The sequence below is a fragment of the Alexandromys fortis genome, unplaced genomic scaffold (genome assembly GCF_014885135.2).
Source record: "Alexandromys fortis isolate MF-2015 unplaced genomic scaffold, M_Fortis_MF-2015_v1.1 scaffold_0, whole genome shotgun sequence".
Taxonomy (NCBI): domain Eukaryota; kingdom Metazoa; phylum Chordata; class Mammalia; order Rodentia; family Cricetidae; genus Alexandromys; species Alexandromys fortis.
The window spans coordinates 26,777,217-26,800,493 of NW_026067949.1; the positions used below are offsets into that span (position 1 = coordinate 26,777,217).

General features: G+C 33.8%; 1 protein-coding gene across 1 annotated transcript in view; it reads right to left on the bottom strand.

Annotated features, from left to right (window-relative positions):
- Window positions 1–469: 469 nt before the first annotated feature.
- The window catches only part of Gabrg1 (gamma-aminobutyric acid type A receptor subunit gamma1), a 75,015-nt gene continuing 52,207 nt past the window's right edge, over window positions 470–23,277 (bottom strand). The window contains exons 4-9 of the mRNA XM_050150026.1: window positions 19,780–20,000; window positions 18,306–18,388; window positions 16,974–17,111; window positions 16,728–16,880; window positions 13,571–13,782; window positions 470–1,304 (exon numbers count right to left, since the gene is read on the bottom strand). Coding sequence (XP_050005983.1) covers window positions 1,035–1,304; window positions 13,571–13,782; window positions 16,728–16,880; window positions 16,974–17,111; window positions 18,306–18,388; window positions 19,780–20,000 — 1,077 coding nt within the window. The 3' untranslated portion in view covers window positions 470–1,034. The remainder of the gene's footprint in view (window positions 1,305–13,570; window positions 13,783–16,727; window positions 16,881–16,973; window positions 17,112–18,305; window positions 18,389–19,779; window positions 20,001–23,277) is intronic.

Sequence of the window (23,277 nt, forward strand, 5' to 3'; positions counted from 1 at the left end):
CTGACGCTTAGATTGCTAGAAGACTCTTTAAGCAGAGTTAAATCAAACACTTTGACGTAATGCTCCTTTGAACTTGTAATACTCTTTTTTGTAGCGCATAATGAGAAAAAGGAACATTTCCCACTTGATTTTTTTGTTGGTACATTTTTAACCTCTTTATACCTTATCAATTGTACAAGGCAGAAAATAACTTTGATATTTTTCTCACCTTGCAGTACAAAAAAAGTAAAAAAAAAAATGGCTTTAGTATTTTCTATCCAAGTTTGAAAATCTTCAAATTAAATGTGGCTTGATTTTGTTTAACACTTGAGCAGGAAAGCGAGTGGGTTACAGATAAAATTGGCCATTTTAGAAATTGTAGTTGCCAAGTAGCTTGATTTAATGGTTTCACATATCCAACATAAGACACAACAGCACTGTTTATTCTGTAAATCCATAAACATGTACAATTACAAATTAACAGCTCACAAAGGGAAATTATTTGAAAAGGCATTAATACACATATTATTTTCTTCTCAAGAGTAATGTATCATAGAAATAAATCCAAGAAAATCATGGCTTTGTTTTAAACAATCTATATCCCAAACAGGGCAAGTAAAAACAAGAAATAAAATCAAATTAATGACTAATCTAGGCAAAGAGTACTTTAATACTAGGCATTAATCTTTCATTATAAGCAATAGTTATATTTAAATAAAATATGTATTAAAATTATTTCATATTCAAAATATGTCTCACAGAAGTATTAAGTTCAAATATTAATAAAATACAAGCAAAATAAAGAAAAGTAAAGTAAAAATATACATTATAATTTCAGTGTGTTATACTTGACAATCAGTTTTCATGTCCATTTAGATAAATTAGCCTGAATACTTCTGCCTTACTCGTGTATGAAAGCCCTAGTCTTATAACAGTATGATTCAGATTTTTACCAATAGACTCTTTTATTTTAAATTTAAACTTCATGTTACTAGAATATAACTGAGTCTATTGGTCTAAGCCATACATTTATAATTTTTATCTATTAGTGGAATTTACAAGTAAAGGTATGCAACCCAATAAACCAGATTGAACAATGCAAAAGCTGTTGGGAAAAAGATTCTCGAGTATGAATCGATTTTGGCTATGCGTATGTGTATCCGTCCTTCCCTCCAGGACCCTGTCCTGCAGTCTTCGAAGCAGCAGAAAAAGCTAGCACAATCTTTGCCCTCCAAACATTGGTAGCCATAATCATCTTCTCCTTGAGGCAGAGAAATGTTATTCATGGGAATCAGAGTGGATCCAGCATGGAGACCTGGGGATACCTGCGAAAATGATAAATGAGATGTTGAGACCAAAAACAGGATCAAAGAAAATAAATATATTTCTGCCAGTGAGGCACTAGAAAAATGAAAGTCAATTAAAAAATAGTGTGATTTCCAAATATTGATTATTTTCAATTGTAATGTATTTTTAGATTTAAATTACTGTCATAATTAACTTTTCTTCTCTTCCAAAATGTATGTAAAGAAAAAAAATAACTTTAGAAATAAAACTCATATGCCTCTACAAAGTTAATCTATGAAGATATTGTCAACCATGAATCTAAGCATGAAATGATAATAAACTTTATATTTTTATGGTTTTGAACACTTACAATCATAATGTCACAAATGATTTTATATTGAAAGTTATATAATTCACTTAGTTAAAATGAGAATAAATAATGGAAGGAGATAGTCTGATGTTGAAAAGAGTTGGAAATGCCAGAAAGGACAGAGAAAATATGGCATATATAGGAGTGAGTAAGTGCAAAGAGCCATTTTATAAAAATTTAAAAACACAGTTTCAGGACCAATAGATGTGAAAAACTAGGCTCATTTGAACAGTGCAACAATTTTCCCTGTGTGTAGCATATGAGCGCGTATGTAAATTTGTAGCATATTATAGAAAAATCAAGCTCAGTTTGATGATAACTATAATTCCTATTTTACCAGGATTATTTGAGATAAATACCAAACTAAAATCACATAATAGATTCTGAGTAAAATTTTTATTTTAATATATGTCTTTGTACATGTATTTCTGTGTACATCTGTAAGAACAAACATTCATCTGTTACAGGACAGGTAGCGATTTTAAGACATGATACTGAACTCAGATCGCCAGGCTTTGTAGTATCTATCTTTCTTTACCTTCCAAGAAACCATACTGACTCAGGATCTGAATAATCAACTGTAGTCAAAACAATATTTGAAATTCTCATAGCACGGGCAAGATTGGAAAACTGTGCAACATAAACCAAGCACTTTAGAGTCAGATACACTTCGGAGAGATGTTTCCCATGAAACAGTGCTTGTGTGAACTTGAACGGAAAATGTGAGTGCTCCTCTGCCTCTGAGATGCCTGCCATGCAAAGGTGACAGCTGCAATACTCCAGACCACACGGATGATTAAATGGTGCATGTATAGCAAGGAGACAGCGCTTACTACTGCCCTTGCTTCTTTGTTGCTATTGCTCTCTGAAGACGTCGTGTCACAGTACACTACAAAATTCACGGCAAAGCACACATACTCACAATGCTAACAACAAGAGTAGAGACTAGAAAAAAAATGAATCACTCAAAACAGCAAGAGGACTGCCACTTTAGGCAGCCTTGATACTTCATGTCTTCATTTAACTAAGCTGTGCATTGGAAATCTCACTATAATCATCGTTTCACTGTCAAACTGGCAGTAAGTTAGAAGTCAAGACTATAAAATCATTTCTCTGAGTTTAATTCTTTCTAATATAGATGATTACCAATTTTTTTCTTTATGTTAAAATTTGAAAAGCTGTATCTCACAGCCATGAATTATTTTATGGGCAATGTTTAAAAATCAAACATAAAGGATTTCTTAAAATTTGAACTTTCATTCAAAGCTATTGTGCTTTTAAATTGTAGAAAACAAAGACAAATAAATACTAATAATCAAGCACACGCAACACATGGAAAATGGATCAGCGGATAGAGCATTGGCTCTGCAAATCTGAGCAGTCAAGCACAGATTCTCAGAACCCAAATAAAATGACTCGCAGGTGTAGCGGCTGCTGATTACAACAGAGCTCGGGAGCCAAAAGACAGTCGGCGCAAGCCAGCAACCTCTACTAGCCTACTCGGTGAGCCGTGGGTTCAGTGGGAGACCGCATCTCTATAAAATGGAGGTTTCTAACTTCTTACCTTCTGTTCTGGAGTTCATGTGAAAAGTAGGAAACTAGAAATGGTCCAGGGAAGGAGATTCAGTGAGGAGAGAGAGGGGGCAATGAGAGTAACGTGAAAATGAAGGTAGAGAGGAGGGGGAGTAGAGGCACAAAGATCCAGGCTGGTCATAAAATGATGGAGATTATGGAACAAGGGGTGACAGAAAGGGTTAACAAAATGAACTGTAGACATTTTGTAATGTAAACATATAGATGTGAACAATGATCTTGCCACCAAAGTAAAATTTATGAAAGCATGATAGAACGCAGATGACATGAAATAGAGGGTCTGGACTGTATCAGGAGCTAAATAAGGGTTTATGCTGGAATTAGGGCAGGAGATGGGAACGTGGAGAGAAAAAGAGAGGGAAAGGGTTAAAGAAAATGTATGGTGTGTAAAGAATGTAAAAGTCTCTATTTTGTAAGCTAATTAAAAATATATTGTGATGCAAGAGATACAAAGAAGAAAATTTAGACAGTATGATGCCTAGGAAATCAAAATGTGTAGATTAGTGTGCCTCTCAACCCTTATCAGTTAAACTTCTTTTTTCAAGGACTGACAAAAGCTCAATGGTCAGAAAATAAGAGCTATAGAAATGGGACATCACATCCCAAATTCAAGACTCAAGAGTCATTATGGTCAAAGGCAGAGGCAACATTATAAGAGCCAGAGACAGTCGACATCTATGGTGAAACAGTTTCACCAAAATGACAGAGCTATTGCAGAAAGTAACTCATAGTACCAATGATCAAATGCACAAGACCTGAGCAAGATAAAGCCTGCCAGTCCCAAGGTAACTTGAGAAGGGCCTCCTGAAGTCCATCCATATCTCAGGAGGTGTTGGCAATTAATAACTGCAGAGGAAGTAGAGTTAGTCTTCTTCAGGCTGGTAAACGGCCCTACGTCTATGCACATACCAGTAGCAGTAAGTGTACTCAATGAGTATGAAAGGAAAATGCACAGAAATAGGAGAGAAAATTGTTGGGAGGTGTAGGATAAAATTATAGATGAGGGAATGGCATCTACATGATCAAAATATAAGCAAGCATACATGAAATTTCCAAACAAGAATAAAAGAATTAATGACTACTTTTAGAGGATAAAATAGATATTTTCATAATAAATAATCAAGAAAAGACTTAAAAATGCCTCAGTATTTAAGAGTACATAAGGCATATGGCTCTTTCAGAGGATCTGAGTTTGAGTCCTAGCACCCCCTATGAATGGTCCACAAATGCCTGTAATTATAGTTACAGAGGACTAAGTGTTCTCTTCTGAACTCTATGGTCCCCTGTACTCATATACACATATTCACACACAGTCAAAGAAAAGAAAATAAATATTTGAGAAAAATAATAAAACTCACATCAATAAAAATTAACAATATGGACAATAAACTGGTCTTATTATTTTATATTATAAAACATGATAAAATTTAGAGGTAAAAATAAACAATAGTGACACTAGAATTGTTCATAACCATGAATTTAAATTTAACCTATGTGAAAAATAATGTATATAATCTTTATATATAATATTTCATATATATAGACGATAAAAAGGGATGAAAATGGAAAAAATTACCTTTCATATAAAATAATTACTTTCCCTTTTCTATGATTGATGCTTTGAAATAATCTATACAAATATTATAAACAAGTGAAAGTACCCATCAGATGAAAACCACAAAAATTATTTTAATTCTGAAATCTATGACCAAGAGTTATAGGCAGTACCTTCATTCCTCATATAAACATTATTTGTTTATATGATTAATTTTCCATTTGATTCAAATTCATTCAAGTACCACTATTCATATAAATTTAGATTTTTAATGAGAGTTTTATTCAGCGATCAATCCATTATCGAGTCTGTGAAGAGTAACACGAAAGGATGCTATTATGATGTCAGAATGGAAAGCAAACTGCGAGCAGGGCCCAGTTGCACACAAAAGCACGTCACCGGACTGCCATTGCAATCAACATCTAATGATTACTGCCTCCTAAAATATCCCACCATACCTGACATTTTATAATTAATTAAGCAGACCTCTTTTGTTGTATTTCTCATATTACCAATGTCACAAAAGACCTCCTGGGAGCTTTGGCAAACACCATTTCAGAAGACAAAAAATCTTTTATGATTTGTGAAATTGCAGATTGACACAGGTGTTTGTTATTCCATTATATCCTCTGAAGGGTAGATGGATGTTTATTCATGTAGACATGTACTAGCTGGAAAAGATGTTAGCCTTTTACAGAAAGGAGTCTGTGAATGGAAGAGTTGGGAAACCCACACGTTATCTTCCCTTGAGGCTCTGGTTCTTATTTTCAGTAATACATTGATTCTTAAGCTATTACAGTGATTTCCAAATTGAGCCCCCCTCTTCTGCAACTTAAGAATACACACTGTACTTACCTCCAGTTATCTTTACAGCACATAGATATAACTTTGCCTTTCTGTTTAGAAGTTTCTCTGACACACCAGTGTGAAAAAGACAAAAGCTATAGTCTTAACACGACATTAGATATCCACAAGCTGCCCACCATCACTGCTTTGTCTTCAACATGGATGATTTTGTCCCTAAAGTTCCTGTGCTGTAAGCCAGTGGTGTCCAACAGAACTGTGAAAATACCCCATATTGACGATGCCCAGGATGGAAGTCACATGTGACTATTAGGCACGTTGTGTAATAATGCTATGGAGATAGATGGTACATTTGGAATTTTGTTCAGTTTGTATCAGTTTGGACCCACCTAACCAATTTATAATAGCTACCATATTAGAAATTATACAATTGAGCAGAAGTTTATCTTCCCCACAATCTACGAGCCTCAACTCAGTTCTTGTGATTTTCTCGGTTTTAAATGTTTCCCCAAATTTATTCTTCTGAAACTTCAGCTTATTCTCCAAATAACTGCTTCAACTGGCTACACTGCCTCTGATTTTTTTTTCTCTGCCAGATTTCCTTTAGACTCAGTGTAAATGCTTTATAAATGAATTCTTCTCACTTGAAATGAAAGGAAAACTTTCTGAGTGGCGTGTGACCCACATTCCCATAACCTTCTTTGCAATGCTATGTGTCTAAGACTCTCTACCACATAGACTATATTTCACAGTGTCTTCTGCAATTCTTGGATGCTAGGTATAGCCAGTGTAGTTCCAGATTTATGGTGGTTGTCTGTTTTGAAAATTTCAGCTCTTTTAAAAATGACTTCATCTTATTGGTATTCATTTTAGTGACATACCTTGCATTTGAAAAAAAATGTTTTAGAAACTACCATTCTCATTGATAATTCTCTCAGAGCCTATATAATCACTTTGAGTTTGTAAATTAGTTTCTTTTTTTTATATGTATGTGTGCATGTGTTTACACATGAGTGTACATGAGTGCAGAAAGTCCTTGGACTTCCCACAGGGCAGGGAACCCTGACTGTCCTTCGGGTTGATGAGGGAGGGGGAGTTGATTGGGGGAGGGGGAGGGAAATGGGAGGCGGTGGCGGGGAGGAGGCAGAAATCTTTAATAAATAAATAAATAAGAAATGAATTGACATGCATAATATACAGCCTCAATTGGCAAAAGAGGAAAGGTGAAAATTTTGGAGACTATTATAATAGCTCAAGGAAATGTGCTATGGAAAATAGAAACTGAAGCCGAGTGAAGATAGCATGTGGATGATCCTCCTAACCCTCTAAATCATGCTCTGCATTCTTTGACAAGCTGATGTATGTGTATAAGGGAGTGAGAGGTCACTCTTGAGTGCTAATACACATGAAGTTCCTACATGTTTCTTTTTTAAACAGCATCTTGCATTGGGGTGTGAGGAAGGTAAATGTGCAAGACTTCCTGCAGAGAGCATTTCTATATCCAATCTTTACATGAGAGTTGAGGATATAATTCTGGACACGATACTTATCTGTCAAGCTTGTCTACAACCTTATAAACACGCCTGGAAGCAGAGTACTTATACAATTTCTTTTGTCTAAAAATTGTCTTTGCATTGGTGAAAAAATAAATACCCATAATTTTACACTTTAAAAATCTTGAGAGCCTAAAATTAAGCCAGTACTGTCCAATTCTGCAATCAGTCCCAAAGTGTAGGTATCTCATGGTTTCATGAGATTTATCATACCCTATGGATATTGAAGCTTCAACATGAAATGTTCATCATTCGTGATGTGATGGGGTTTACTGATATTACATGTCTACAGTTCTTACCCCTTTCACAAGATTCTGAATCACAGTCCAGTACACTTAACATAACTTCTAAACCTTTATTTTCAATAACCACATGCAAATAATTTAATAGTGTGTGTATTAAGAGATAAAACCCACATATTGAATGGGACTTTTTTTAGAAGACAGGTATAGGCAGAGTAAAAATAATAATTCAGATAAAGCAGAAATGAGAAAGAAAGGGAAGATTAAAGGAATAAAAAAAGAGAGAGGAGGGAAGAGGGAAAGGAAGATAGAATCAAATATTTAATGTGAAAAGTATAAGATATCTTTATTAAATGCATATCATTATTTAATATATTTTACTCAAATGTCATCTCTTAATATATGACTATATATTAATATGATTATATATATGAATATATACATATATATTCATATCCATACTCAGGCACTCTATATTTCCTATCATAAACAATAGAGAGGGAAAATTATGGACTCCAGACTATTCAGATTTTCTAGCTTCTTAATGAATGCTCCCATATGGAAGGAGAAAGAGAGAGAGAAAGGGTAGTTGTAATCTGAAACATGAGAATCAGTGTAAGCATACATGCTGCAGGAGGTGTGTCTGGGTTGGAAAAAATGGAAAATGTAGATTCCACAATATGTTTTATGGAAAACGTGAGCCAAAATGGACAGAGCTGTCTATCCTCTATATCAGTGCATTAGATGAGTAAGGCCATGATGGCTGAAAACAAACCAAGCATGTATACAAATTTGATTGCTGGTCTCAATTTTTCAAATTGTCATTTAATGTTGTAAGAGCTAATGAAATATGTATCTCAGGAAGCATGAAAGACACATAAAGCTTGTACTGAATGTCTATAAAATATTTTTACACTCTCCAGTCAATTAATATGTCAACTGTGAACTATTGCTATTTGCCACTTAATACGTCAATGCTGTCATCTCATTGTTGTTTCTTTTCCATTTTTAGTATTTAATTTGCTGAGACTGTTGCTAAATTTAGCAGATTAAACATGATTCTTTTCTTGAATAACTGTAGTAAAATTATGTCTAGACTTTGGGTAGTTCTTAGTATATTTTGATAAATTAATGTTTAAAAACACCATAATTTTAAGTTTCCATTTTTATGCTTCAGCTCCTCTGAGTCAACATGACACTTGGAGCTGTGCTCTATAGTTTATGACTTGAGGTTGCACTGGGTAGCTAGCTGTTCAAACACCCATAAGGTGTGTTTCAGTTAGTAATCCACCTGGGTTACATATCTGTATAAAAGAAACTATAAAACTCATATGGCATTACATATTACATGTGTGTTAATGTCATTTGGTTTTATTCTTGAGATCTCTAAGAAAAGTTAATAAAATTAAATAAAACAATGATGTGGGAGTGTCATATATCAATCTGTTATTTCATTGGTTAAGCAATAAAGGAACTCCTTGGCCCTGATAGGTTAAAAGATAGATGGGAGGAGGAAACAGAATAGGATGCTGGGCGGAAAAGGAAGTGAGGTCAGACTCTGCGCTGCTTCCAGAGGGACTGGACAGCCGCCATGCTCTGCTCTCCCAGGCAGCTGCAACCCACGATGGACTTAGGCTAGAATCTTCCTGGTAAGCGCACCTTGGGGTGCTTACACACATCATTAGAAATGGGCTAGTCCAGGTGCGAGAATTAGCCTGTAAGGGTTAGAGTTCATGGGCCAAGCAGTTCTTAAATGAATCAGTTTGTGTGTTGTTATTTCGGGCATGAGCTAGCCAAGCGGCCGGGGTGTTGGAGACGCAGCCCTGCCACTCATATTTCAACAAAACAAATACAATTGCTACACACAAGCGCGGGCATTTACATTTTAAAATGAGGACTAAAGAATGAGATGGAAAACAGAGAAGAGGTTTGGTTTGGGTGAATAAAAAATAGTAAGAACGTTCAGTTTCTTTCTTTAAAATTTATCAGTGGACAAGCAACCAAAATGACTCAGTGGGTGAAATCCTTACCCTGTTGACATGAGAATATGAGTTTGATTTCTGGAATCCACATAAAGATGTAATTAGGAAACCTATCCTGCTGTGTTTTCATCTGACCCCCTCATGTTTGCTCTGGTACGTGTAAGAACACACTCCACATTATCTGTATTCACATGATAATAAAATTTATTTTAAATCTAATAAGTCTAGTACCGATTATTCAAGTGGAAATCATTATTCTTTTGTACTTTGTTCATAAAATCATAAACATGATCTTTTAAATTGTTGTGAATTTGTAACAGTAACAGAACTGTGGTTTGAAGCAAATTCTCAGATCTTTACATCTAGCAAAGTCTTCTTTGACATTGAACATCATTGGACCTAAATACAAAATTTACTAGTCTTAACTCTTAAAATATATTATGAAAAATAAAGAATTCAGATATATCCACATTTCCAAAATAAAAATCATAAAAACAAAAAAAATAGAACAAAGTCATTGAGTCCCAAAACTTAAAGAAATTTGATCTTTTGAGTCTCATGGTAAACATAATATAGCAGCCTTACAAGCTGTTTGTCAAGGATGGATGTCTTGCACTGTTTTTATTTGAGTATTTGTTCTGAATGTATTTACTGAAATCTGTAGCATACTGTCACATTGTCAATATTGGTGAAATGAAAGTCTACTTTTCTAAGTGTTTAGAACAGAATAAAATGTTAAAATGAAGGCTTTAAAAAATGGAGCTCTCGGCTCACAAAGAGACCTGAGCATGAATCTTGGATCTATCACTGACAAAGCTGCCTTGTGAAAGTCGATGAACTTGCATTTGTAGGGTATTTTTGAGCACAAATGAAAGCATGTGAAATGCTCAGATCTGTCTGGAACCCTCAATGAATGTTAGATATTGCATTCAGGTTGCTATAATGCTATTATAAACTTAAATTACAGTCAATCATTTAGTTGTTACATATATTCAAATTATTGTAATCAATTTTAACATATAATTTGATACAATATGTAAGTTACTCATTGTGATTGGGTGTGGATTAAAAGTATATAATTCTACAGAAACTAGAGAAAGTGTAAGAGCTATGACTTTCTACTCTTGGTAGGCTTTAGCATTAAAAGAGATCTTACTCTCTAAAAGTGAGTTAATATGGGTGCCACTCATTCTTGCAAATCCACAGATACTTGTGAAAGAGAAATCTATTAATATTTTATTTTGTTGTACTAAGTCAATATCTTAATTAATAGCTCATCATGCAAAACAGTCTCCCTACCTCTGCCTTTCTAGTGCTGGGATAGCAGCTGTGAAAAACCATAACCAGATTCAAAAATATATCTTAAATAAGTTTAGATACTATTACACTTTTGACAAAGAATGTAGCATTAATGAATCTTGTACTAATTGAATATAAATGATGAGAACACATGTCTTTTCTCTGATCTAAGTAGAAATGGTATGAGATTTTCTTCCTTTAAAAGAATATTAGCTATTTATCTTTACTATACATACCTTTATTATGTTGAGGCATGCTCCCCCAATCCTAGATCTCTGTAACTTTTGTCATTTAGAAATGTTGTAATTTTGTCAAAGGCATTTACATTTGTTGAACCATGAATGCATTTCTAGAATGAAGCTCTTGGTCTTGATGAATGGCCCTCTCATATAATCTTGGGTTTTGTTTGTCAGCATCACATATTATTAATGAGAGTATAAACTAGTTCAGCAACTCAGAAAACCGGGAGGCAGGCCTCTCCAAATGTTAAAAAGAGATCTACAGATGTCCAAGTTTAAATCACTCTTACACATATGCTCAAAACACTTTATAGCTTGCAATAAAGATACTTGCACAGTCATATGGATTGCTACTTTATTCACAGTGGTTAGAAAATGAAATCAACCCTTATGTCTGTCAACTGCCACATGAAATGTGAATAATGTGGTACATATATGCAATGGGATATTACTCAATTATAAAAAAAATAGAATGATGATGAAATTTGCAGGCCGATGATGAAACTAAAGATGCTCTGCATTGAAGTCACATAGTCCCCTACAGAAAAATTTTGCTTATTCATCCTCAATTATTTTTCTCTCTATGTGTAACATGCATCATATGTGGAGACTAGGAAACATGAGGAGGGCTTTTGGTGAGGGAGATGCATTTAGAGAAGGTGTGAAAGAATACATTTGTAATGAAAATAGAGAAGGTGAATTCTTGGGGCAGAAACACTGAAGTACTTAAGTGGAGTAATGGGGATTGTAGGCAATATGGCCCATGGGAAGACTTAACTAAAACGAAGCATGCATGAACAGCATATTGGGAACCTATGATCTTATAAGTCAAGTAAAAATACAGCAAGAGAGGATAACAGAAAACAAGTAATATGAGGTTACACAGACACAATAAAGGATTAAGTGGGAATGGGAAATTGTAGTGGCTTCAATAAGAATGGCCCGTAGACTCATAGATTTGAATGTTTACTTCTCAGTTGGACTTTTAGAAAGGATTAGTAAGTGTGGCTTTGTTTGAAAAGACAATGGACATGTTAGGCCAAGTCTCTGTCTGACTGTCTCTCCATCTCTGTATGTTTGTGTGTGTGTGTGTGTGTGTGTGTGTGTGTGTGTGTGTGAGAGAGAGAGACAGAGAGAGAGAGAGAGAGAGAGAGAGAGAGAGTCTGATAACTGTTAATTAGTATGTAAAGCCCTCAGCTACTGCTTCAGTGCCTTACCTGTCTGCTCCCTGCCATGATAAGCATGGAGTAATCCTCTGAAATTCTAAGCAAACCCCCAACTAAATGTTTTCATTCACAAAAATTACATTAGTCATGGTGTCTCTTCACAGGAATAGACCAGTAACTAAAACAAAGACTTGCGGAGAGGTATAGATGACGGACTAACCAAAACTAAGAATGTACAAAGAAGACCCATGAAACCCAATAATTTGTAAGCTAATTTAAAATATTTTTTAAAGGAATGTGAACAGAAGTACTCTGCAGTAGTGGAAAATACTATTCACAGAAGATACGGGTTGTTAAAAGAAAACCTTGGAAAAATGGGGTTATCTCCCTAAGAGTTCTGGTTAGGGATGTCTCAATACCATCCCAAACAATACAGCACTTTGCCATTGCTCTAGGTTGTTCACCATAACTAGATCCTGCTGCTGAAGAAACCATATACATTGGTGACTTTTATAAAACAAATCACTCCTGAGCTAACCAGGAAACTACCTGCTACCTATTTTGCATAGCATTGCAAAGTGTTATGCAAGCTTGTGGGGGGAAGAAAGGATATCAGTGATGTTATGTAGCTCTATTTCTGACCTGATAAACCTGATCTGTACACTGTACAATAATATAATTCTATCTATACAATTGCTCCCTTGCCTGGACTTGCAACCTGATTCATAGGAGGGGCATTGGAATCAAGATCAAAATCATGCCTAGGGAAGAATTAGACAATAGAGAAAAAAAAAAAAACCTATCCTATTGATGTTCTGCTAATGGTCATGTTATCAAGCTGCCTTATAAGGAGTTATATCTGTAGATTTGGGCTGGTCCCAACTTTTGCCAAAGAAGCTTCTTATGTCAGTGGATAGCTTTCCAACCACTTTCAAAATACCTATCCTCATAACCACAGATAAGAGTAACTCTCACTGCTTATCAAAGAAACTTCTTTTTGCAAGAGATGCAGACCATTATATTGATACACATAGTAAAAATTCGGAAAATGAGTGACTGCGGTATACCCAAGCCCACGTGATATACGTGACGTGCAGCACAACTCCTAAACCTGAGGCTAAGTGAAATTCATGGAAGAGGGGACGGAAACATTATACTAGACAGTGGCTAAGGATATCTTTGAAAAGACCATGGCCCCTGGACATAACAAGGAAATACACCTATGAATTACTAACAACCTACTTGTCTTAACAAGATCATCATGACAATTCAAGTTGATAAGCCAAAACAAACACAAGGAATGCTACAAGGTCCCACCTCTTACACCTTATTATATCCCACACGTATGTAAGTGCAATGATAATATTAGAGAAGAGATTGTGAATTTGGAAGGAAGAGAGGAGAGAGAAGAAGGGAAAGGGAGAGAGTGATGTAAATACAACATTCATGAATGAAATTCTCAAAAATATTACTATTAAAAAGGAATAAAAATAAAACATACCGAAGTTCTGTTTTTATGCTTCCTGTCTCTGGTGGTTTTCCCTTTATTGTTGCTAGTAAAATAATGCAAGGTTCCATATTCCATCAGTGCTGCAAACACAAAAATAAAACAAACAGAGACAAAAAGATCCATTGCTGTCACGTAAGAAACCTTAGGTAAAGATTTCCTGGCAATTGTACTGAGGGTTGTCATAGTCAAGACCGTAGTGATACCTGTGAAGAAAAGGGAAAATAATAGATGATTACAAGCAATTTAGCAGAACATTTTTATTCTTTTCTTCTAATTTAACAATAATGTCAGCTGAAATAAACAATGAAGACAAAAGGATATGATTGCCAGAAAGAATTACTAGTAACCATGGCTACATTATGTTCACTGTGTTCTTTGTGTAGGAAAGTTTAATGATTCAAATTACTATGGATTTCAGGTTGGCTCCTAATATTCACTCCAAGGTTAAAAAAATAAACATTTTTAGTTGACAGGAGGTTTTCTTTTTTCTTTCTTTCTCTTTTTTGGCTTTTCGAGACAGGGTTTCTCTGGAGCAAGTCCTGGAACTAGCTCTTGTAGACCAGGTTGGCCTCAAACTCACAGAGATCCTCCTGTCTTTGCCACCTGAGTGCTGGAATTAAAGTGTTTGCCACCACCACTGGGCTGACAGGAGGTTTTCTTAATGTGCAATTTCACTGGGCACTTCTCTGAAGCAGAGTGTGACCAGAAGGTAAGATCGTACCAGGGGAACTAAGCCAAGAATTAAAGTCTAGAAGACACCACAATGTGAGAGATGCCTTGCGTTATTCCCCCTTCTTCTTTCTACTGCAATACTATGACCATAAGCCAGCAGCCACCTTGAAATATGAGATGGCTATGGAAATTCAAGTCACAATCCAAACATACACCCTACACGGCCAAAAACCAGCTGTCTCTGAATCCCTTTCTCCACAGTATACGACACCACCGTGAGCACTTATGAACCTGTGCAGTACTTTTCAAATTACTTGAAGGAACAGTTATTGGAGGGTTTTTTGTGTTTATTTTGTGTGTGTGTGTGTGTGTTTTGTTTGCCTCATTCAGTAAGAGTAGCCTAAACTAATGTATTAATGCAGTATTTTCTTTTGTGATAATTTAAACTTAATTTAAAAACTTCAAATTTAAGGATGCAGAATTATAACAATATATTTTGCATTTCAAATACACTTAATGAATTTTTATATTTCTAAAATGTTAGTATGTGCAATTCTGATACATGTCAGAGCCAAGTCCATGTGTCCATCTTTGGACTCCTTTACCTCTCCCTTTATATAACAGTCTTCTTATTATTCTCACCACTGTTAGTCTTAAGTCATCTAAATGAGAAGAAGCTCTATATTTTTTTGTGTTGGAATCACAGCCATTTTCATTCTTCTACAAATATGATTATTTAAGTGCTTATATACTCATACACAAAAGCTCTTAAATAATCATATTTGTATATGTGCCACATGGATACATTGCAAGAAGCTGCAAGACAGGATTGAAACCCCTGGAAGTATAATTATAGATGGCTGTGAGTCACCATATGTGTGCCAGAAACCAAACCTGGCTCCTTACAAGAGCAGCATGTGCTCCAAACCACCAAGTTACCTCTCCAGCTAGCCCCAACTCCATTCTTATTCTTTATTGCCACAACCATAGCTCTGTGAATTGAATGTTTAAGATTTTTAAATATGCTAAGTATAATGCTAAATAAATATTTATTTGTAAATACGAATATAGTGGAAAGATCTTTAATTTAATTTAAATAAATGGCTACAAAAAATCTTTAGTAAAGGGGGAGCAATGGGGATCATTTTTTCCCATGTGCCCACTAGAATATGCTGAAATTATTCTCAGAAAACCTCATCATTTTTCTCTCGTGGATAATTAGTGTTAGAAAGAAATAATAATACAAATGTGGAGATCTTAAAGAATGGAGGTAAATTTAAGTTCAATTCTAAATCTCCACTTCTTACATTCATATTTTTTGCTGTGTGATCTTAAGAAAAAGAGGATGATGATTTATTCTCATCTCATGCCTAAAGATTATTATCATCAGTATCCCCGGTTCCTAAGCTAAAATTTTATTATAATACAAATAAGCTTCAATACATCTTTTAATAAGAAACATAAAATATCTTAAAGGATAGGGTAAATAATATATATATATATATATATATATGTAGATAGATAGATTTTGTTCACTCACCTACTCTATACTTATGGTAGGACTCCATATTTTTCTTCTGATACTTATTTCAGAATCTACTACTGACCTATTTATGTACTATTAAATCTACTATGGTAATTGAATGAACTTTTTTCCCAGCTATCATAGAAACTACAGGAAAACCTATTAATCATTAAAAATAAAACTCATCTAACTTTACATTTTTAGATAAAATTATAATCACGATGTGACTGAATCTTTATCCTGAATATGAATCAATTATTAATAAGCTTTTCTTGCACAATATTAAAGAGACTATAGATTGTCACTTTCTTAAAACATGTATAAAATCAGCCATTTGTTTACTATATATTGTGATCATTATGGTACACAATTATAGAAAGATCATCATCAACCTTTTAAAGGATAAAGCAGAAATTACTCTTGTAAACATTGGCATTGTATAAGAAACTCTAAAAGGAACAGATTGGTTTCACTGCTTTTGATGTTTTAGAAATCAGGAAGCTCTTATTCTATCTAGATATCTGTCTTTTGGAACAGCTGGCCATCAATTTGCAATTCCAGTATTAACCAGTAAATTAAACTCTGATGATTTGTCATCCTGCTAAAACGTCGTCAATATTCATTGTAAAGCAATTAAAATATCTATCAAATGAGACTCAGGTAGTTTCCCTTCTCTGCTTTTTATGTGTTAATTCTTAAACACACAGACATTGTGTGTGTGTGTGTGTGTAAATATTTAGTCCTGTTTACGGGAAAAATATGAATTTTCTAATTCCAAGTTCTTTACTATGTAAAATCCTATACTATTTGAAGTCCTTTCAATTTTGTATAATACTAAATTTTTTATCCATTATTACCTCATTATAGTCTAGAGGATATTTCTAAAATATGCATCAATGAAGTTTTATTTATTAATCTTTAAGAGCTTGTGCTATAGCAGCACAGTCTTACCCAGTGATGTTCTGGCTGGTACTGCATCTTTATTGATCCAAAAGGAAACCCAAGAAAGAACAACTGTTAGAATGCAAGGGATGTAGGTCTGGATGGTGAAATAGCCCATCCGCCTGCTCAGGTCAAAGAAGATTGTCATAATAATATAATCTCCTATAAGAAATAGATATGTTAGATAGTGAGTAAAACATAGAAAAATCTACATTCTGCTTTCTATACCAATGTCAGCTTCTGTTTCCTCCTTACCAGAGATTGTGTGAGAAATTTCAGTTGAATTTCGTAATCCTACAAATGCAAACTGGTATAACCTCCAGTACTTAGGATCAGCCACTTCCACAGAGGGCTTTTTCCACTTGTACTCAATTTCATTTTTAGGATATCCATCTGGAGAAAAAATTGTAGTAAAATATATGTAGTTTAGAAAAATTTAAAATAGTATCATTGCAATACCAACACCATCCAAACAATGAGTATTGGTGATCCTTCTCTCATTCAATACTATAAAGTTTGTCAAATACAGAAAATACTAACTGAAGTGTGTGTGTGTGTGTGTGTGTGTGTGTGTGTGTGTGTGTGTGGTACATGTGTGCTTTAAAGAATTATATAGCACTTATGATGATCACAAGTATGAGTTTTGTTTTTGCACTGAGTAGTTTTGAGAGAGAGGAAGTTTGATGTTGTCCTAATGTCTTGATTCATAAATCTCAGATTGTCTCTATTATTATTTACCTGGAACTTGGGAACCATCTCAGACTCTCGTGTACTAGAATTACTGTGACCTGGTAGTTACTAGTTAATCCCAAAAATATTGTCAAAATCAACACAGGAATTCAATGTGTTTTCAAAATATACTCATATCTGAGTTGATTGTAAGCCTACCTTTCTGCTTATAATTTCTTATGTGAATTCCAGTGGCTAAAATCCTTTCCTATTTGAAATCATTTATAAAAGCAAACACTTTTTCCTCAACCAGTTTTGAAACCTACTTTAAAATCTAATAAAGTGAAATATTGCATCAGGAAGATTGATATGGTTTCAAAGAGTTTTTTATTCTAGTTGTGTAAAATTATTTGAATGAATGCAAGCCTAGATCCACAGCCCATATGAGTACTTAGAATGAGAAAAGGGAATGTTAGTTTACTTTTTCTACTCCAGTTTATTCATTTTATCTTTTTCTGTTATTCTTTAGACACCTGTTTGTTTTCCAGGAGGAGACAGAATGGGTGTGACTCAAGTAGGACTGGAGGTAGAAAGCACTTAGGAGGAGTTGAGAAAATCAGAATTGTAATTAGAATACAATGCAGAAAAATCAATTTTCAACAAAACAAAGTAGAAAATTAAAGTAAAAGGCATTGAAATAAAACTGAGTTAAAAAGATTATTTTGCAATATGCATATTTACTAAAAACTTTCATTTTTTAAAATTTAAAATCAATAAACAAATGTAGTACTTACATTTATTAAACTTAAAAGTGGAATCATAATCAACATATTTCTAAGATCACATTTTATTTCATTCTATAAGCTAATAAAGTGTTTTTAAGCCCAAATTTGTAGGATTATCATTTCTTTCACTTACAGCTTGAAAATTCCAGTGGACAGGAATGTTCATCCATAGGAAAGTTATGAAGTTGAAGATAGCATTCTGCATTAATTGTTAATCTATTTAGAAGAAAAAAATAAGTATTGCACAAAGAAGAGTTGTTCAAGTCTTTAAAAACTACTCATCTGATTTTAAAACATCATTTGGGCAACCTATAATGGACTATAGTCTAATAAAATACAAAGATAACCTTAAATTTAATACTAAATATTACATCATTCACTACTGAGTATGAAATTCAAACATTTCTTCAGACAACTAAGTATCTACTTTGTATATGTCAATCTCTGCATTTGTATTAAAAATAAAGCTTCTGTAGTTTCATGAATTATATATATATATAAATATATAGAGTATATCTATGAAATTAATATGTTAAAAGCCACACAATAAGTAATACATTATACAAGGCTATGAATATTTTTTTCTCTGAATTTAGCATGACAATCTTCAAGGATGACACCACTGAACATGCCAAATTAGAAATAGAAAACACAAAGACCTAGAGACAACAAGGAAAAGATGGGTGCATGAGAGTTTTTCTTCCCAGAAAACATTACACTCATTGGTTGTCCAATGCCAAGTGCTTATCCCTAAAAACATATATAACACTATATATACTGAGCATGCTATATTTAAAAAGTGTATATGTATATTTATATACACATATACATAGAGACACACACAAATATATGTATGCAATAACAATTAGTAAAGAAAGAAGCCTAGTATTTGGAGGAGAACTGGGAGATTTAGATGGAAAGGTTTGGAGAGTGGATAAAAAAGGGAGAAATGTAACTCTAAATAAAATTTAAAAAGTAAAAACAAGGTAGTAATTTTTAATAAGCATATATTTTGACAGGGATAAATTAGGTAGATTTGAACTCAAGGATTAATCATTTAATGGTGATGTTTCACAACAGTGCTAAAAATCAAAATAATAATAATAAATTACAAGGAAAAAATCACAGGAATTTAAATTATACACTTATAAATATTAACCATGGCTGAGTAGAATCAGGATTTAAACACTCACTGATCTTGCAGAGGACCTGTTTTGGTTCCCAGTACCCACAGAGTGACTCACAACCATCTGTGACTCCAGTTTCAGGGGATCCAAGTTTCTCTTCTGGTTTTCACAAGGTATGTGTGTAGTGAAAAAGCAAACAAAATTTATGTACATACAAAATAAAATATTTAAAGCATCATCAAATTAATAAATGCATAAAATTTAAAATATGAGTTAAAACCTTTCTTGCTTCCAAGTAGGAAGACCAAATATTTTTCCCGTCCTTTCGTTTGATAGTAACTCCGAATATAAAAATGTATCACCAAATAGTTCGCCATGTTAGATTTTATCAAATGAAAGGTGCCTCTATGTCCTACTTTGCTGGTGTGAAGAAGGCTTTTTAAGAGCTGAAAATACAACCTCAGTTTGTATAAATATTACCGTAGAGTGTATAGAACTCTTCCATCACTCCAAATCCGCAGCAGGCGATTAGGTGTTGTTATCCAATGGGCATCAGATTTTCTTGAGTTTCTGAAGAATGTGTCAGGAATCCAGATTTTCCCCACCATGTTGCTGTTAAGCATAAGCACTTTCATGGTGCTATTGAACTTTAAGCGGCTGTCAAACCAGGTTTGGGCAAAAATTATATCTATGGTATACTCCTACAAGATTGAAAGATAATGACATTAATAATGCATTTTAGATGTTTTCCTTAGAAATTGAAATTTTTAGTGCAAATTTCCTATAACTTGATAGCAATTAGATTCATTCTTGGGAAGAAAATAATTCTGGTACTTTAAACTTCTTTTCAAATTATTTCAAGTGACTCATATAAAACGAAATTCAGAAATTCTAGATGCCTTCTCTCCTTTAACCCTTTATGCTGTTTTTAAGTTTCATAATTCATCAATTTTAGCAATTAGTAACTGTTTTATTGTTAACATTAATAAATTTGATGATATTTACAATATACCTCCATCAACATGTCCAAAATCAAAGGGTAAATATCCATCAAATTATCTAAAACCACTAAAAATGTCTTTAGTCTGAGTATTAGATTCCCATCATTTCAAGACAGCAGTGTTAAATATCTGGACAGTAGTGTTTAATGTCTCATATCGACCACAAAAGGAACCAGCTAAACAATTATAATGTGGTAAAGATCACAATAATGGTTCTGTATGCTATCCTGTTGTTAAAACCTTCCAACACTTTGTGAAGTAAATGTCACATTAATAAATGTTTTCCAAAAATATCAAATGATGAAAGGTAAAGAACTCTTCCCCATATTAGAGATCATAATTTCCAATGGACATTTACAAAGCTAAACCTTGCATTCATATTCCAGTTCTCATAGCAACGACCTAGGTCTCAAAACTCTGTTCACAGAAAGGAGCAAGTCGTGCAGTTAAGAAAGAGGCCTGAGATCAAGTATTACCCACGTCTGTGTCCTGCTGGAATGCCTACAATCTTATAAGCATTAAAACTTTCCACAAAACTTAAGGGAAGAACAATAATATGTGGTATAGAATAAAGGAACTGAAAAAAAAGTCGTCTTTATGTGACTGTTTGCTTGCATGTTTAACTTAGACATTAAAAGAGGAAGGAAAAATGTTTAAAATTATGAAGTACTATATTGGCTACACGTAGCAGAGAAGATTGAATTGTCTTTCTTGATGTGATACTTGCAATTGGTCAATTGGCCTGAAAGGAAATATTTACCAAAAGAAATGGAAGCATGACTGTGAGTTTGGTTAATGAATATTTAGTATCTATTTTTTAAGCCAGGGAGACTAATGAGTAAACAGTCTGAGATTCCACTTATCAGTAGGGAAGTTGGATCAAATCCTAGATTGCTGCAAGAATATTTATTATTTGGTTACTGGAATATAGAGATAAATTGAGAAGGAAGCTTCGTTTTATCACACACTTGTGGCATAGATTCTTAATTATTTAATGAATATTATCAGCGGCATGCTACATAATCTCTGTATTTGTTTAGTAAGTCTAATGTTACTGACCTGACTGATGCTTGAATCTTATGGAAAATACATGGACATATTTTCTCTTTAACACCTTTTCTTACTTCCTTGTCAGGACCAATGGCACTTAAGAAATATTGGAGATAAGTGAGATTTATTTAAATGTCCTCTCTACTTATTCAAATGATTAACTCCTTTAAGCCCAACATTGACTTTGCCAATGATAGAAAGTTATTTTGTAACAATAAATATGAACAGAGAGAAGGGTCTGTACAGGTTGGAAAGAGAGTATAACCAATGTTGTTCAGCTGAGTCAAATCATATATTTGAATAGGGGAAATATAGCAGAAATTTCATAAGAAAGTAGGCAGGATTGTGGTCTTGGAAAAAATGAACAATGGCTAGTATAAAGAGCATCATGACACTTAAGCATACTTAATTTCAAATTCCTATGATAGCATCAGAAGCAGCATTTGAGAATTATATTTCTAGTAATAGAATTTTGCAAACATCATGAACACCATTCAGCAGCTCAAGGAACGTATTAATTCCAAAGCTGGGCCACAAATACAGATCTTTCTGCCTGCACAGCCATATGTTCTGCACAGAAATGTGTTTTATAATACATAATTCTAATGTGCTCACAGCTGTTGGAGGGATTATGATTTCTAACAGGTCAAATTTCCCTAAAGATAAAATATTTTTTAAAAAAAGTGAAAGGATTTACTCACAATTAATCTATGATCAAAAGAAAGAAATGCAGAGCACATTTCTTGATAAGTTGTCCTTCACAAAGCCTCGCAGGAGCTATAGTCCCAAGCCCCTTTAAACTGCTAATCCTTAATAAATGTCTTACTGAGATAAGAAGGTTATTAAAGTCTGTGCCATTTTACTTGTAATCAAAAAATCCAATTTTGTTTACTCATTCATAGTAGAGTAATTTCCAGAAAATGATCAAACTCTGTTCTTGTACTTCATGTTCCTATTTAAAGGTTATAATCATCTGCATAAAAAATAAGAAAAAAACCTTGAAATTGAATTTCTATTGACTCAGAACAAGTACAATACCTTCTAGAAGAAATGTTTTGAGAGAGGAACAGTACATTTAATACTTGAGGCTGACATGACATGACAATTTTACTGTCTCCTTGAAATTTAACCAACAAAAGGAATAAATGTGAAAAGTGTGCTACTCTGATTTATAAGGTAGTCAGGAAAACCATAAATGTATATTACTACAGTAACCAAAATTGCATATTGCAGCTGTGTACCTCATCTTACACTTATAATTATTGGTTAATGCAGTATTGGAGGTGGGGTTCTATTTGCTTTTGGAATGGAAAAAATGCAAAAGGCATAATTGTCCTAAGCAATTGATACAGAAGCAAAACTTTATTGTGTAGTTGGATGGATCCTGATCTTGTCTGTCTACATTCATATTAACATTTACTCAAACTTCCCGATCACATGACTAAAATAAAAGTCTAAATTAAACCATGGTCAGCAGTAAACTAAAAGAAAGATAAACACAGGCAGAGAGATGGATAGTGAACCCATATTATATAAGTGTTAGTAAACATTTCACAGATATAAAATATAATTTGCTAAATTATTGTAAAAACTAAAGCTTCTTGAGAATATCACAATAAGTAAAATATTTTGATGGCCTTATTTTCTCAAATTTTCATGGAGGTCGTGTGACAATACAATGAAAGATAATCAATAAATCCTCATGAATCCTTGATTCAAATGTGAATCTTTTGGCTCTGGGGTCTGTTTATTTCTGTGAATGGTGCTTGCAAATTTCACAATGTATCATGCATATTAATTTGATAACTTGTTCAGCAAGCAATGTTTGACAGTTTAGTTACTGTGATCTTTTCATTTGTTTGCTGAATTGAAGAAGACAACAATGGAAGCCTCTTAGATATGAACCTGGGCTTAATTAAAACTTGAA